This window comes from Hyaena hyaena, unplaced genomic scaffold (genome assembly GCF_003009895.1).
Source record: "Hyaena hyaena isolate Hyena2069 unplaced genomic scaffold, ASM300989v1 scaffold_656, whole genome shotgun sequence".
In the NCBI taxonomy this organism is placed as follows: Eukaryota; Metazoa; Chordata; class Mammalia; order Carnivora; family Hyaenidae; genus Hyaena; species Hyaena hyaena.
Genome location: NW_024081286.1, coordinates 337,329 through 355,668, shown reverse-complemented (window position 1 = coordinate 355,668; position 18,340 = coordinate 337,329). Strand labels below are relative to the sequence as shown.

Sequence of the window (18,340 nt, the reverse complement as noted above, 5' to 3'; positions counted from 1 at the left end):
TTAGTCCTTGACTTTAATAGTATTCAAGTTGAAAAATCTATGCCGTAACTGTCCATCTCTTCTTTTTCTAAGCCACCTAAGAAACTTTGTCTCTTTTCTTGCATCCACGTGCATTCCTAACTCCACTCCCCACTGGGGTAAGATTTCTGACTGCGATGTGGGGAAGACGTTGAGTGGACTTGTGCCAGCATGTCTCAGATGCACCCTGATCATCACCATTGGGCCCACGTGACCCTGAAATGACAGATTCTAGGCAGCCAGAACTCTGTCTCAGGGCAGTCACCACAAGTGCAGCAATCCAGAGACCAGGCTGCGTGGTAGACAAATGCTACTTTGGTCCTTAAACTGTCTGCAAAAAGTGTCCTGAGCACCTGATTTAAAGTAGGCCTTATCCTCAGTGATTCCCATCTAGCAGGTCTGGAGTAAAGCCCAGAATCAATCACTCCTCTTTGCGATTATGGGGATGGACTAGGGTTAGCCTATCATGATAGCATCTGAACTTGACTGGAGAGCATCATTTGCAAATTTAATGTTACATAATTTTATCATAGCTCACATTCCTACCATTTACAAAATGCAACTCCATCCAAGTGCTAATCCTATTCCATGACACTTTATTCTTTTTCTCCATTATTAGTCTTCATGCTGCTGTGTTTTCCTCCCAAAAGTTTAAATGTGCCGCCAACCCTCATTCTATTTGAAGAATAAAAAATAAAACTCCTTGCACCCTCACCTTCAAAGAACATACTTCGGGGGCAACCTGGGTGGCTCAGTCGGTTATGTGTCCGACTTCCTCTCAGGTCATGATCTCGCGGTCTGTAGGTTCTAGCCCCATGTTAGACTCTGCGTTGACAACTCAGAGCCTGGAGCCTATTTCATAGTCTGTGTCTCCTTCTCTCTGCCCCTCCTCTGCTCACACTCTGTCTTACTCTCAAAAATAAATAAACATAAAAATTTTTTTTAAAAAAGAACATACTGTGGGATCTTACCTGAATGAATACTAGCTTTTACTCTTTCTTTTAATTATTTCAATGTCTTTTTTTTTTTTTTTTTTTTTGAGAGAGAGAGACATACTGTAAGTCGGGGAGGGGCAGAGAGAGAGAGGAAGACACAGAATCAGAAGCAGGTTCCAGGCTCTGAGCTATCAGCACAGAGCCTGACGTGGGGCTTGAACCCACAAGCCGCGAGATCACTATACTGGCTTTTTCTAAAAACAGACTAAATTCTCCGAAGGGATGGTACCCTTTCCCAATGCCCCATAAAACATAAGGCCTACAATTAAAGTTGCCACTCTTCTAAATCCCCAATGTCTATTCATTTGTTCTTCCACATGTAGAAATATCTTAGCTCATAACATACAACTTCCTTCCCTAGATCTAGGTCCATGCATCCATATTCATGATGACTTCGGTTTGGGATTTCAAAATCTTCTCTAGCCCCAAACCTAGTGATGTTGTATAAATTGAATATCCATGTGAAAAGCCTGGCCAATAATGTAGCTTTAAAATTCATGCCTCATCTTCAGTAAATTTTATTTCCGCACCACCTCAAAAACAATATGGTTATAATATTATCTGGAACTATTGTCTTAGAAATTGCAGACACCAATATTTTTCTATTTGGACACAACCTTTCATTGGATGCCCAACTTGCTGATGTCCTCACGCCTGAGAGTGAGCATCAGAGTGATTGCATAGGGCTCTTTTAAGTGCTTACTAAAAATCTGGCATTTGTCTTCTGAATATTTATCATGGCCCATCTACATTGGCCTTTGTCCTAGTATATGGATCACAGGTAATTAAGGAAATGGCTTTGGTTCCCAGGTCCAGAGATGGAGAGAAAGGTCATATCTGAAATGATAGCAGATTCCTATAACAGGCGATGTCAAGGCCCAGGCACAACCCCAGCCTGCTCCGGTGTACATTTGTAGTGCAAACAAAGCTTCAATAGCAGCAGCCAGTTCCTAATCTTCCTTACAATGAGGAAAGTCAGGCCAAGGGCTGATCTCATTCCTTATTTTCTTTTGGGGTGATTAAGCTAGACTGAGCAATAAAGAGGACTAGTTGGGGATCATTTAGTTTTCCAGACCTCAGTTTCTGCAGAAACTATAAAAATGGGATATATAAAGATACTGCTGAAATGATCACGGTTAGGGACTAGCTGCCTCATCAAAAATCAAGCGTGAGCTGGCCGTGCTCTGGACCCAGGAACACCATGCAGGGTAACAGAAGAGAGAGCATTAGGGGGACTGGATGGTAGAGCAGTCAATAGCTGAGTCTGTGTTGCTTGCAGTCAACAGTGTATGCTATAGAGATACGTTGCTGCCCCTCTGATAAATCCAATAAACGTTATCTTCTGTTGGTGAAAAGACATTAAGATTCATACTTCAATTATTTACTTCTAGGAACAGGTGGAAGTTACAGTCTGCTCCCTTCAAGTTCTGCATTTCAATGTATCTGTATTTCAACTTATCATATAGTGATTTCTTACCTAATATAGACCAAGAACTGATAATTTAAAGATAAAAGAAATCTTTATGTGTTCCAATGTGGAAAGAGCTGTCATCAGGTCCTATAAAACTCTACCATGGTCCAAGTAGCAAGAGACACATTCCTATAAACACTCTTATCATACCAGCAGAAGTGGTATGATAAGAAAATCCAAGCATAATACAGATATCCTTTATCAAGGTTCCTTGGTCTCCTTTAGGTAGATCGACTCAACTCTTCTGCTCTTGAAATATAATTTACCAGAACTACCATATCTTTGTACCAAATTAGAACTTAAAATCCTCTCTACAAAAAAAGCTATCTTTATTATGCTATACCATACTACAGTATAATAACATTTAAAAAAGAAGAAAATCTATCAAGTATCTGCAATCATATATATATGATTCTTACTTGATTATTAGACTAAATTAATCTTATCCTGACCAGTTGATAATTTTAACATTAAACTCTTCTATTGAGAACAATGTGCATGGTAAATTGAATATTATTCACTTAATACAATCAAGTGGCCAATATGGATCATTTTTCAGACCTGCTATACATGGCTTATTGATGGAGTTGTTTCAGCCTCAATAGAAAATAGACTATAGAAAATAGACAATATCTCTCTTCATTTGTCTTTTGGTGGAAAAGTCAAATCAATTCCCCAAAAAGACAGTTTCAAGCCTATGGTGGCCAGTTTTCACATAGGCTCCTAGAAGGCAGGAAGTTCTCTTGGTGAGATTTAACTAGCCAGTGTAAACAATGCTACAAAGTTTCAGATCTGAGACTAAATTATCCCTTTAGCTCTCTATGGCATCAGAGTCAGTGGGAAAATAGCCCATTTTCACTTCTAGCATAAACCTAGACATTATTATGCAATGTAAAATAGCCCACTTTAAAACATCAGGCCAAAAAAAAAAAAAAAAGGAAAGAAAGAGCAGATGAAAGTCATTACACAATGTTTACACAATGTTTAAATTGCACTGAGTTTATATACATAACAAGGATCAAAATGAGAAAGTTCTTACCATTTGCAGGCAAGCAGCCTGAACTGAAAGATATATCATCAAGAGCTATGACTTCATCTTGTTCAGGAGTTGAAATTATTTGACCTTGAAAAACAACCTGCACAAGAAAAACAAGACAAAAGCACAAAGCAAGGGACATCACTGTCTCACAGTCTTATAGCACAGAGCCTACCAATAAAAAAATATATTGCTTCCTAGAAGCAGTTTAGGGACCATCCCAATTCCAAGTGGAAAGAGACCTAAGCATACACTCTCAAGGGCAAGGAAATATAGTCATCTCTCGATCTCAAATGTCTAGCACAGGTTATGTAACCTGTTGTGAAATGAAGCAGTATTCATCTGGTTTTTGTTGTCTAATCATCTGTTTGGTTCATCTGTGTTCCATACTATTTAGTATCTACCAGCTCTTCGGCCCAGCTGCCTCTTGATCTCTGGTTCTTTACATTTTGCAAACTGTGCCCCATTTCCAATTCTGGTTCTTTGCTCCTTGTGCTGGATGTCCTTGTGCTATATCCTCCTGTGTGTTTTCTGCCATTATCTAAACAAAACTTGGGACAGTGACTAGAGATGTTTGTTCAGTGACTTATTATTAAAATGAGTGAATGTGATATTGGGATGTGAAGCCAGCCCATATATGTACCAAGAAGAAATATTCTGGTATTTCTCTCTCTCTCTCTCTCAGAAATAAATAAAACATTAAAAAATTTAAGAAAAGAAATATTCTGGTATAATATACCTGAGAACTTAGAAAGAAACAACTCTCCAATTTCCTACTTACTTAAATCAATTGAAAATTGGTGTGTAGGGTGGGAAAGTTTTATCCCAACCTCACTAATGAATACCAATGACGTCCAAGGTTTAACTCATGGATGCATTAAACTTGTGGGCATTGTTCAGCCTTGTTTATACATAAACATCTTATTATTTCAAAATCTCAGCACTTCTTTTTAGCTCATCCATTAGTCTGAATATAGTAGACCCTAGCAGATCATTTTGCTGTGTTTCATTCTCTTTCCTTTCCTATATAACAAGATGTACTGATATATTTCTTTTCAAACCAGATGTACTAGACTATTAAAAATATGATGTGGGGACGCCTGGGTGGCCCATTCAATTAAGCCTCTGACTTCGGCTCAGGTCATAAACTCACGGTTTGTGAGTTTGAGCCTCACATCAGGCTCTGTGCTAGCAGCTGAGAGCCTGGAGCCTGCTTCAGATTCTGTATTTCCCTCTCTCTCTCTCTGCCCCTCCCATGTGCTCTCTCTCTCTCAAAAATAAACATTTAAACAAATAAAATAAAATAAAAATAAAAATGTGACGTGAAATATCCACAACGTATTGAGTAATGTATCAACACATAGCCCTAGAAAGTCAAATTTTCTTCACATAAAACAGAATAACAACATGACTACTTGTAAAGCAGGACTATGTTGGAAAAGGCCTATCAAAGATTGTTGTGTAGGCAAAATCACCCACTTGGCATCTGACAAGTTGAACGCTGGTTATGCATTTGAAATAGAAAATTTTGACCAAAAATAGAAGAAATAGGATGAGAAAAGTACTCAGCAAACAGTAGGAACCAGCTCCACATGTTTTCATTTCAGATGTGTGTACCCTCTGCTAGAGACTAGATTTGGGGGGAGTACACATATGCAAGGGGATTAAGTGTGACTAACCTTATACCAGATCTAGAAGATAATAGTTACAAGAGTTCAATCTCAAGGTTTATTTGTAGCACCCAGGCAGATCAATGTTTCAAAATCCCTTTAGAATACCTTAGTATCAGAGTCATGAGTAAAATGGGAGAGTTTTGCATGCATACTAATTGATACTTTCTCAGTACACTACTTCCAGAATTGTCTGTAAACCCAACTCCTCGGTTGGCAGTTTTTGTCATTCTTTGGCAGTTTCTAAAGATTTAGTTTGTAGAATCCATTTGGTAAGAAAATTAGTAGGTCTCTTTTCCTACTTAATGCTTGAACATTATTGCTGATGCTAATATGGTTTTGGTCATTATACTGGGGCTACTCTTTGTTTTTAATCTTTATTTATTTGTTTTGAGAGAGATGTGGGTGTAAGGGTAGGAGCAGAGAGAGAGGGAGAGGGAGAATCCTAAGCAGGCTCTGTAGCTTTCAGCACAGAGGCCGATGTGGGGCTCAAACCCATGAACTGTGAGATCATGACCTGACCCGAAACCAAGAGTCAGATGCCTCACTGACTGAGCCACCCAGGTGTCCCTGGGCTACTCATCATCATGGAATAATCTTATGTTGGTATTGGTGTAAGGTTTCGATGGATGACTAGGTAGTTTTGTGAATCTAAGAGTTATACTGCAAACATTTTGCATCCTTTTGTGACCTAATTTACAAACATTTAAAATCATGTTGCAATTCTGTTCTGCTGTTTAATAAAAAGCTGTTTGGGGGGTGGGGGAAAGACTGTTATATAGGAATGGCTTTATGTGAGGGTAGTAGAGCACGGTGATTAAAGTATGTATTTGGAACCAGACTAATTGGGTTCGGATCCCAACTATACCACTTAATAGTAATAGGACTTTGGAGAAGTCATTTAACTTCTCTGTACCTCACTTTTCTTCTTTGTATAAAGTTACTGATAAAAAATAATAAGTTATTACCTAGATGACAAGATTTACTCAAGGATAAATGGGTTATTACATGTATATCAGCCCTTGGTATATAGTTCACATTAAATGTTAGCTATTATTGTAACACAGAGTTATTAAAGTATTTAATCTATTACATGAATAGTGTGTTTATAGATTAAAAAACTCTATTCTCTACGGATTAACATTTTATCCCTCTTAAAAGCCTTTTCCCATTAAATACATTCCCTTGTTCTTGCCAAACTAGAAACACACCTGTGGTAGCCATATTTAAAGAGAGAAGCAAACATAAAAGTTAACTAACCACCAGCTTCTTTCTTCTTTCTCCACACTCTTCCCACAAGCCCATTGATCTTCAGGGTTTCAACAGTCACCCAGGCGCATAAAACACAAATTTATGTTATAAATGTCAACCTCCCTCCTGAACTCTCTGTCCATATCTCCAAAGCCTGCTGGACATTTTCACCAGACGACACTAAGTCACTTCCAAATCATAATGTTTTCCCCTCAAACTGGAATGTTTTCCCCTGTCCCCTGACTCCTCTTCTCTGACAAAGGCACCGGAAGACTGCCACTTTCCAATGTTCAAAATTCCAAAGCGACTTACAGAATCACTTTCTCTTCCAGCTACATCTCCAGTCCATCAAGACCTGTTAAGCCCTCTCTTCTTTCTGTCCCTACTTCTACTCCTGTATCTTCACACCTGATCTAATGGAAAGGTTTTTAAGTTACCTTCTCACCTTCAATTCCCTCCCTCAGTTTGGAATATGTATATTTGTTTGATTCAATTAAATCATATGTTAACTCAGTCTAACTTAAGGAAAGTTAGAGTGAAAACTGGCTGCCATTTGAGCCCACTGTTGCAGCAAGAGGAAATGTTTTGTCTTAGGGAGAACACTATTTCTCTAAATGTAGGGAACTTCACCACTGGGTCTGCGTAGCTATAAAACATAAGACCTATCAGGCATAACTTGATACTCTAGGTAAATCTATTTAAACAGAAAGATGTTCCAGAGATTTTTGGTTGGGATCCTGAAAAGGATGTGTTGAACTAGCTCAGGAAAGTGGAACCGCAAGATCATTTTTTTTTTAAAGCGAGATCTGTGGTCAGAAGCCATGTTTGTGTATGATAGTTGTATTTCTAAGAAAAGTGACACCTAGCATTCCTTGTTTTCCCTCAAAACTTTGGTAAGTAAGTGTTCCCAAACATCTACCTCATTTTAACTGTGTTAGGGGAAATCAAGCAAAGAGTAGCAAACAAGCAGATAACATAACACAGACAATAAAGTTAGAAGTTGGGCAACATCACAAAGTCAAGTATGAGCTGCGCTGATCCAAGGGTAAATAAGAGACAAACTGCTTTCACCTCAAACATTTTAAGCAAAGATGGGCTCTGAGGAAGGCAGGAGGTCAGCACACAAGCCACTTGATTTAAATCTCTGATGAAATTTGACAGACCCAAATAATAGATACAAACTCACTTGGACACCACTAGTAACTACATGAACAGAAACTCTTATATTTATTGTATTAGACGTTTCTTAATTAGTAGTGTACATTCAATGTAATTTTTTGAACATGCGAAACACAAAAAGATGACAGTAATTTTTTACCATCATGTGTTCACATAGTAAATGTCCTTTTTTTTTTTTTTTTTTTTGGAGAGAGAGAGAGAGAGTATGTGCACAAGTGAGCAAGGGAGGGGCAGAGAGAGAGAGAGAGAGAGAGAGATTGAGAATCCCATGAGGTGCAGAAAGAGAGGAAGAGACCGTGGAGCTGAGAGCGAGGCTCAAGCTCATCCAATGCAGGGCTTGAACTCACAAACCATGAGATCATGACCTGAGCCATAGTTGGATGCTTAACCAACTAAGCCACCCAAGTGCCCCAATATTCTTGAATTACAAGGTAAAATACCTCAGATTCTTATTTAAGTTTGAGAGTAGAATTTTTTTAAGTTAATGATTTCTATTTATTTTTATGAATACTTTCTCTTTTGTCTGTTAATAAAATGTACGGTTTCTGATGAGGACACTGCTAAGTACTTGTTGGCATATCTAAATGGAATATCAGAGAACTGACAAGCAGATAATTGCATATGAAAAATGCTGCAGTATTTTTTAAAATCCAAGCAGTAATTTCTCATTTACTTTAAGAATCCAAACATTCAACTTGAAAGCCATGGTCAGGGATACACTTAGTAATACAGTATTCATTCCTTACTACCCATAAAACGAATACATAAGCTCTCTTCAGGAACAAAGAAAAGGAGCATGAGAAAAGGTGTCACTTGCATCTGAGACTACATTTCTGCTATATGTTGAGCCTGGTTTAGTCTTTGCTTCTGCAAATATTTTAGGGCCATAGCAAAATTAACTGCTTAAGTCTATAATTTTAGTAATGCAATAGCAGTCAATTGGTAGAATAATGTTTAATAATGTTTTATCCAACACAGCAGACAAAAGAATGCTTAATGAGTCACAAGCAATGTATTTGACCAAATCTAGAAATCAGATTTTTTTCTGTCTTTTATAAATCCTTATAATGTTTTAATATGATAAAAAAAAATTATCATGGTTCAGTGAGTAAATGATTGAGATATGAAATCAAACTATACTGGGATCCAATCTGGATGGGGTTTAATAGGTTATTGCACTCTCTAAAGCTCGTAATCCTCATGTTAACAGTGGGGTATATTATAATTCGGATTCAGAGGACTGCCATGAAGTGTCAATAAAACAATATATACAAAGGACTAAACGTAGTGCCTTACACATAGTAAGTAATCAGGAAATACTGGATATTAATATTCCTTAAACACCTTCTGAAACTTTCTTCAATGCAGCTATCTTTGTCGACTAAATGCATAAATACCATTCTTTGTTTATGTAGCAGTATTCCCTCAATAATGAACGTGCTTCGATTTTATTAAGGAATGGACCCAGTACTTTACAGATAAAGGTGATAAAGCCCCCACATGACAGCTATATCCAGAGGCTTTTGCAAAGGAGGGTTTTTTTTTTTTAATGTTTATTTATCTTGAAAGAGAGACAGAGTATGAGCAGAGGAGGGACAGAAGAGAGACACAGAATCCGAAGCAGACTCCAGAGTCTAAGCTGTCAGCACAGAGCCCCATGAGGGGCAAGAAGGCACGAACTAGGAGATCATGACCTGAGCCGAAATCAGACACTTAACCAACTGAGCCACCCAGGTGCCCCCAGAAGTGTTGTTTTTGTTTTTGTTTTTGTTTTCCATAAACCCTTACAAAGTGAGGCTCCAACTGAAACTAAAATCTCTTATATGGATATTTCTAAAGGAAGCATGATTGGCTTTAAAAATGCCAGAAGGCAGCACGGAGGGGAAATTGCAGAAAACAGAATAATTCTCAGAGGCTTGTAAACTGATGAGGCAGCAGACACTGTCTGGAGATGCTGATTACAAAATGCCCTCCAACTAGCCGCTCGCTAGAGCTTTCCAGGACCAAGCTAGGGGCGGGTGTCGGGCAATACCACTCACACAGCGCATCTCTGTGCCTCAGCTAAACAAAAGCATACAAACCTGTGCATCCTTGCTGATGGGAGAGAACTAAAACATACCTGCAGTCTTAAAGACTGCTGCAGCCCAAGGATCCCCAGAGAGTCATATGGCTTCCTAAGTTTTACAAAGCCTCTAAGGTAGAGGCAAGGTTTTCCTATCGGCAATAAAGTATTTTGGCAAACAAGTTAATATACTGCACATGCATCTGCTTTTGCTGCAATCACTGCTACATTTTAAAGCACTCAAGTGAATAACCACGCTGCCTCAGCTACAGCTGAATGGCCCTGGAGGTGATATACAGGGGAGTTTTAAGTTTTATATCTAGCTGCTACACATATTTAATCACCCACCCCTGCAGTGCGCCATTTGGGAATGGAACACTGAGAACAACAAGGAAGTTGTTTTAAAAGGTTTAACGCTCAAGACACAGCAGGTTCCAGCTCTACCCAACATCCAGATCTCTGTTGAGCTACTTACTAGTAAAGACCCTGACCTTCAGTCAGAGACAAAGATACAAAGGCACAGACAATGGTAAGCTAAGACTCGTTCACCATCCACTCTGTTTCGAAAATGGGAAAGATGTGTAAATGCTGACAAGGTTCACATGCAGATAAAATTCCATTTCTGTCATTCAGGGGTTTGCGGGCATAGAGGCAGAAGGGACTTCAGCAAGTCCATCCTTTAGCATCCAGTCAGTGTGACTCAGATCCCTCAAAAGCACTCTTGGCTCTGGTTGGTTGCTTTTGTTGTTGTTGTTGTTGTTGTTGTTGTTATTGAGAGAAGACAGAAAGCCAGAGGGGAGTAGAAAGAGAAGTGTTCAGAAATAAACTAGAAACTTCTCAAGTGGTTAATGACACCTGAACCTCCACAAAAAATTAGATGCATTATTGGTACTCAAAGTTCTCATTCTGTACACACACCCTCAAAGCCAGGAACATCTAGTCTGCCTTCCACATGCCTACCAAAAATCTTCTCCCTGCAAACCATTTATCAGATAAGGGGTTAATACCCAAAATACATAAGAAACTCATACAACTTGAAGCAAGAAAAAAAAAAAGAAAAGAAAGAAAAGACACCCCACGCACACACACATATACACATATATAAAATGATTAGAGAACATCATTCCAAAGATAGATATCGTTCCAAAGAAGACATAGAAATGTCCCAACGGGTACATGAAAAGATACTCAACATCACTGATCATCAGGGAAATGAAAATCAAAACCACATACTTCATACCTCTTAGGATGGTTGTTACCAAAACGACAAGAAATAATGTGTTTACAAAGGTATGAAGAAAAGGGGACCCTAGTTCGCTGTTGGTGGGAATGTAAACTGGTGCAGCCCTTATAAAAAACAGTATGGAAGTTCTTCAAAAAATTAAAAATAGAACTACCATATGATCCACCTGTCCCACTTCTAGGTATATGTAATCAACGGAAATGAAATCACTATTGCAAAGGGATGTCTGCACTCTCATATTTACTCAAACAGTATTCACAGTAACCAAGACATGGAAACAACCCGAGTATCCATCGACAGATGAATGGATAAAGAAAATGTAGTGTATACACACAAAGGAATAAGTCAGCCAAGAAAAGAAGGAAATCATATCATTTACGACAATATGGCTAGACTTCGAGGGTATTATGCTAAGGGAAATAAGCCAGAGAAAGACAAATACTCTATCATTCACTTATATATGGAATCTATAAAAGCCAAATTCATAGAAACAGAATTTTTTTTGAGAGAGAGAGAGAAGCAGAGGGAGAAAAAGAGACTCTTAAGCAGGCTCCATGCCCAGTGTAGAGCCCAACATGGGGCTTGATCCCATGACCCTGAGATCATGACCTGAACTGAAATCAAGAGTCAGATGCTTAACTGACTGAGCCACCCAAGCACCCCCAAACCGAGTCATTTTTAGTTGCCAGGATCTGCATGGTGTGGGAAATGGGGAAATGTTGGTCAAAGGTTACAAACTTACGACTATAAAATGAGTTAGTTCTTATAAGCAGCATGGTGCAATATAGCTAATAATACTGTATTATATATATACTTGAAAGTTGTTAAGGGAATAGATCTTAAATGTTTTTACTCCATGAAAAACTGTTGATGGAAATGTTAACTAACTTTACTGTGGTAATCATTCCACACTACAGGTTTATCAAATCATCACATTATATACCTTAAGATTACACATATGTCAATTATATCTCAATAAAGCTGGGAGAAAAAAAGATCTTTTCTTTACCTGTGCTAGGAACATTCCCTGAATCCCACCTGGTGCATCCATAGTGCCCCAAGTGAGTCTTTGTTAAGTAAAAGGATCAGTCATTCACCTGAAGACTTAAATGCCTGAGGGCTTAAGATACCCTGCCCCCACCCAACACACACAAATCTATTTGACTTCAATAGAGTGCAAAGTTCAAATGACAGACCTGTGTTTCTGACCGTACAGTTCCTCTGAAGTCTTATCATCTACGTGTCATTTAATCACCTACTAAGTAATTTTCTTGGATCCTCTTTGGATCCCCATTTAGTTTATAAAAGCCTGAAATTTCAAACTACAGTGAATTTATGGCAGATCAATTAAGAAAATGTACCATTCTCACATCTCACAATACAACTTTGTAACAGAACTCCTACTCATTGTCCCGTCCTTCCTCTTAGCCACTCAAAATAACTGAAGTTAAAATTCAATCCAATTCGATCCCTATACTTAAGCAAGTGCTAAATCCATCACCTATCAGATGATTTTCTACTCTGTATCAAAACTATAAAATTGATTATTATGCTATTCAAATAATAGATGATAAAGGAAACTTGCTTGAGCCGAGTTGGCTAAATTGGCCTGCAAACCAGGTTTAAAAAGCAAATTCATTCAGAATAAAATGCTTTGATCCTGTTTTTAATGGGAAATTTTTCTTGGCTCTCCCAAATGTAAAAATATGCAATGCTTTACCAAGAACTCTGGTAATAATCATTAGATTATAATTTCCACCATACATAAGTTTTATTAGGCTGCATAAATAAGTTTGTCTTTTATGGGATTGCCTGGGCTTTCATTCTCAAAATTATTTTGGAAAATAAAGGCTGTATTGAATAATTTGAGTCTAACCATGAAATGAATATGACAATTATTCTACTTCAACAGCATTCGGAATTAGTATTTAAATCAAATAGTCCACTTCCTCATTACCCAATATAACCCTGTTCTTTCAAAAGCATGAGTGATATCTGGAAGATAAGTAATTCTTAAGAATAAGAAATGAAAAGAGAGAGAAGGTTGGAATAGTAAGAGAAATATCATTAGAAAGTTATACTTTACTGATATATTAATATATGTTAATAAGTATCAACTCTAGTTTTTATACACTTATTTAAAACCTTCCTTTAAAAGTGTCTTTTACGGGGGGCACCTGGGTGGCTTATCGGTTAAGCATCCAGCTTCAGCTCAGGTCATGATCTTCTGGTTCGTGGGTTCGAGCCCCGCGTCGGGCTCTGTGCTGACTGCCAGCTCAGAGCCTGGAGCCTGTTTCAGTCTGTGACTCCCTCCCTCTGACCCTCCCCTGCTCACGCTGTCTCTCTCTCTCCTGGAGATAAATAAAAAACATTAAAAAAAAAAAAATAAAATAAATATTTTAAAAAGTGCCTTTTAGGGTGACTGACCATCACAATTTCCTAAGACTGGCTCTGGTGCTTCAAAAGTCCTGGCAAATCCCTCAGTCCTTGACCAGCTGGGACAGGGGTCATTCTACTTTAATTCACCTATTGTTAAACATCTGTATTTTATCATTCTTCCTTCCATGATAAAGTTAGGAACTAGAAAGCACGCACCTGAAATTTCTGCTTGCTCTGGATCCTTATTACATTTCTCTCCCACTGATTCTGAAGCCCAGCTGTGTTCTGCCATAAAGGCCGCATGGGACCACCGCATGTAGTTTGAAGGCCGGCTCTTAATTTGCCACTTGCTTGACTGGAGAAGTAGTAAAATGTAATCTGTGAAAAATAAGGAACGTCCAAACGATTATAAACCAGAAGTGCCCAAATGTGAAAAGTATTTAAAACGCTGTGTGTTTTCAAGTACCTGACAGGCATGTCGGGTATTTGTTGGAAGAAATACTCTGCTTCTTAAGTTTGAGGGAGTAGAATCCACTTTGGCGACCAAGGAGAGGAAGTGGGCTGTTAACAACAATAGTCAGCATGTTATAATCAGAGCAATCCTTAGTAAACTTATGTAGTACACCAGGCAAAAATCAGGCCCATATCCACATTAGGTCAATATATTTCTGTTTAAAGAATGAAACATTTAACCATATCATCTGCTTTTGCAAATGGTCTGATAGTTTTACTTCATTATATGACCCAGAGAAATAGCTCATTGTGATTATACTCCCTATAACACTATTCTTGGCTGCAGTCCACAACCCAGTTTATCTCCTATAACATAGAAAGTTATAGCCTTGCAAAGATGGTATCCAGGGAAAACATTATACTGGGATTGCCCACCAAAGTGGGCCATTCAATGACAAATCCAAAGGGGTTCATCGTTTGCTGTGATTTTCTCTAGAAAGAACTGGATCCAAGAGTCGCAGCTTTCCCCAGGACCACCGCGAACAATGCAGAACCCTGATGCTCTCCCACATAGTACGGTACAGACTATCCCAGTGGACTGTTAGTGTTTAGAAGGCTATAAAATAAATGTAGAACATTTCCTGGGCTTTCATAAATGTCCTATAGTGCCTGACAAGGTTACAGTGTGTAATCAGGGAACCACTGTGTTCTATTACTCTACTTGGCATTTTGCTATTTGTCAAAAGGAATGACAAAATGATATTTATGATTATGATAACCTAGCTACTGAGTTTATTCCATGGTAGTTTATTTATTTTAAAAAGGAAATTTTTTTATAGTTTATTTATTTTTGAGATAGAGAGAGACAGAGCATGAGTGGGGGAGGGGCAGAGAGAGAGGGAGACAAGGAATTCGAAACAGGCTCCAGTCTCTGAGCTGCCAGCCCAGAACCTGACGCGGGGCTCAAACCCATGAACCACGAGATCATGACATGAGCCAAAGTCGGATGCTTAACCAATTGAGCCACCCAAGCACACCATATTTCATCGTAGTTTATTTTATTTTATTTATTTTAGACTTTATTTTTTTTTTATTATTTCTGAGAGAGAGAGAGAGACAGCATGAGCAGGGGAGGGTCAGAGAGAGAGGGAGACACAGAATCCAAAACAGGCTCCAGGCTCCAAGCCAGCTGTCAGCACAGAGATGGACACGGGGCTCGAACCCAAGAACCGTGAGATCATGACCTGAGCCGAAGTTGGACACTCAACCAACTGAGCCACCCAGGTGCCCCTCGTGGTAGTTTAAAGCTGGATTGAAAATCAAATTTAATTATCATGTCACTGAGAGACTCGATAGTAAAATTAAGAAACCTCTTCTTCTCTACACTTGCTCCAAAATTGTACCCTAATTAAGTAGAAAGTAATGACATTAATGATTGTTACAGATATGGCCAGAGGCATAAGTGAAGTCCCTGCAATAATGGAAAACCATTCTGAGGATGTATTTCCTGGAATAATGATATAAACATAATTTAGATGAACCGCTGGTGTCAAAATGATACAAGTGGACAATTATTACAAGTTTGCTCTTGCTTCATTTTCATAAGGTAAAGCATATGCCAAGCAACTAAATAATCAATGAGTCATATGAGAGATTATATTTATTTTTTATTATTATTTACATATAAGTGTTATGAAAATAATATTACTAGCAATACAAATGGTAATAGTATTCAACAGGCGCTAAATTATTATTTATAAGTATTCACCTACAAAAACCATCGATGAGATATACGGAAATTTTTCATTTATCAAGAAAATAAATTAATTATATTTATTTTAAAGAGTTTAGGCTTAAAAATAAGATTTGACTCTTATTTACATTTACAATAAAATAATAAATTATTTAAACATTTAAGCAGCTCATTTTATAAATATAAAGTACATCATTTGGTACATGCTATCACATTGTAAATTATTCTGTATTTGGTCAAAAACTCCAAACATTCATCTTCAGGTTTTCATAAAAAGAAAAGTTTGAAATTCAGAAACAGCTTGAGACCTTTTGACATTTATTGAGTAATATACTTTCTTTTCATGGGAGTGTTCAAAATGTACCCAATACCAAAATCTATTTTCTACCTTCAATTCCAACTTAGTGGCCATAGGAAGCATTTTTAGAAATGCACACTCAATTTCCCCTTGCTCCGCCCCTGCAGTGTGAATATAGAATTTCTTTAATTCATAGACAAAGATGCTCCTCAGGGATAAATACCATCTTATGGAAAACTCCCTCATGTTTTCCATAGGACCTTACTCATCATGTCTATGGAAATAAAAGAAAGAAGCACATTTTTGGCAGCATAAGTTTTTCCCATATGTCCACTCTTTCATCTTACACCCCCTTCCACTGCTGCTCTGACCACTGAGAAGAGACTTAAGAAGCTGATAATCAAAAATGTATCCAATGTTTTCTGCACACACACCCTCATCCATTACAATAGCTCTATGAGCAATCACATCACACATATATATGCAAATATAATTGTCACCATTGTAAATTTTCTATTAATCTCTACCATATTCATTTCAGTTTGTTGATATCATTCATAAATTCCCATTTTATACCTGCATCTATAAAAACCACCGCATAGCATATCTTTAAAACATATTTCAAAGAATCTCATGGCAAATTGCTAATTATTCAAATGACAAAATAACAATAGCATCATTTTATTGATAACGTTAAATATTTATATTAAAGGGCTTTCAAAAAAATTTTTTTCTCAGTTGCTGGGTAAGTGTTGGAATAAAATCCCAACATAAACCAAGATTAATAACCAAAAAAAAAAAAAAAAGGAAGTATATAAAACATGGAAGCAACATAAACCATAAATCAAGTCTGCAGGGCTAAATCCAATAACTTAGGCAGTGAATTTCTCCAGCCTTGATCCTCAGGAAAGATAAGGTAGAATTTTCAATGTCACTATCTTCAACTGTTATTGACAGGCAACCTTGTATTTCTTCCATTTCCCAAGTTCTAAGAGATTAATAGGAATGAGTGTGAGCAGAAGGAACATAAATCCTATTGGCATGTTACAGAGTAACCAACTGGCTCAAAGGAACTTAAAAATATTGAGTATTATGACAGTCAGATAATATCGGTTCTCAAGAACATTTCCACAAAAATCATGCTGCAAGAATGGATCATCATGACAAAGTCCAAGGCCTAAAGCAAAGGTTAAAATGTCAAAACTTTTAGAAAGGCAAAAGTGTGTTCTTCTATGACAGAAATGTGGCTGAGTTCAGATAACAGAGAAGAAATGATAGTCTTCTATATAAACTTCTTCAAGTTGGTAATTTCTATTTCTTAAGTTCTCTTTCCATTGAATCATAAGTTTGTCTCATACCTGCTCATTAAAGCTAACAAGCTCAACACAACCACATAATATTTGCTAAAACTGTATCTCCCAAAGGATGTCCTCAAATAGTAATCTCTTTAAAAGGCTGGCAACTTATAACTGAATACAGCGATAACAATTAAAGCCTGCCTCAGTGAAAAAGAGCTAGAGGAGTCACTTTAGTGGATCATAAAGCTTGCTTATACACATGAGGGTGATGTTAACCAAAATGCCAATGAGAAGACCTCTAAAAAGTCACTCCTCTATAAAAGCAATAGAAAAAAAAAAACCTGGCCAAAAAAAAAAGGTCATAGCAAGGCTTAGCAAACTGGAGAGCTTTTATTGAGGAAATAGTGGAATCGCAGTAAAAAGAGTGAGTTTTATGTATTTTTAACTTGCCTATTCCCATTGTCCACTTGCAGCTCCAGAACAACTTCGAGAAGTAGCAGCCCAGTGTGGCAGGCACAGCAATGAGCAGCATAGAATTAGAGCTCTTTCAAACCCACATTAACAAATAATTGTCATCATTTGACATGTCTGTGTTTCCTGAAAGATCCCACTTACCAGGCTGTCTGAAATTCACCCCATTAATACCTTGCCCAGCAAAAAAGTCTTCTTTGCAGCAAGTATTTGAGCCAGTTGGTCACTCTGTGACACATAGTAGGATTTATGTTCCTTTTGTTCACACTCCTTCCTATTAATCACTTAGAACTTGGGAAATGGAGGAAACCCAAGGTAAGTATGTTAACTTTATGTTTGCCTGAGGTAGTGTATAATAATAGTGGGGGCTTAAATAATCTAACCACAAAACTTAAAGCAGACTCTGGGGAATGAGATGTCACACAGGAGCTTTGAAATGCTCCTATTTTTCCTACAAATCTAAAGAGACATGTTCATGCACAGGGCTGTGCACAGGCTCTAGAAAGACCTGAAAAGGCCCTCCACTCTCATCTCTGGCTGACTTTGAGGCTCTATGAAAGTAGAAAGTTAAAACTAAGACTTAGTTGTGAACTGCCTAGTTTTATTGAAGGTGCCCCCCAACAGGTACACAAAGTCCCTCAACAACACTGGGGGATATATTGACTTCAGGGATTTAAGGAACTTACTTTTCTTTTCTTTCCTTTTTTTTTCTTTTCTTTTTTCTTCTCTTTCCTTTTTACCATTTATTTATTTTTGAGAGAGA

General features: G+C 37.8%; 1 protein-coding gene across 1 annotated transcript in view; it reads right to left on the bottom strand.

Moving 5' to 3' along the window:
- The window catches only part of MALRD1 (MAM and LDL receptor class A domain containing 1), an 800,662-nt gene that overhangs the window by 720,616 nt on the left and 61,706 nt on the right, over window positions 1–18,340 (bottom strand). Inside the window, 3 exon segments of the mRNA XM_039216734.1 lie at window positions 3,524–3,620; window positions 13,521–13,682; window positions 13,771–13,865. Of these exon segments, the coding sequence (XP_039072665.1) occupies window positions 3,524–3,620; window positions 13,521–13,682; window positions 13,771–13,865 (354 nt within the window).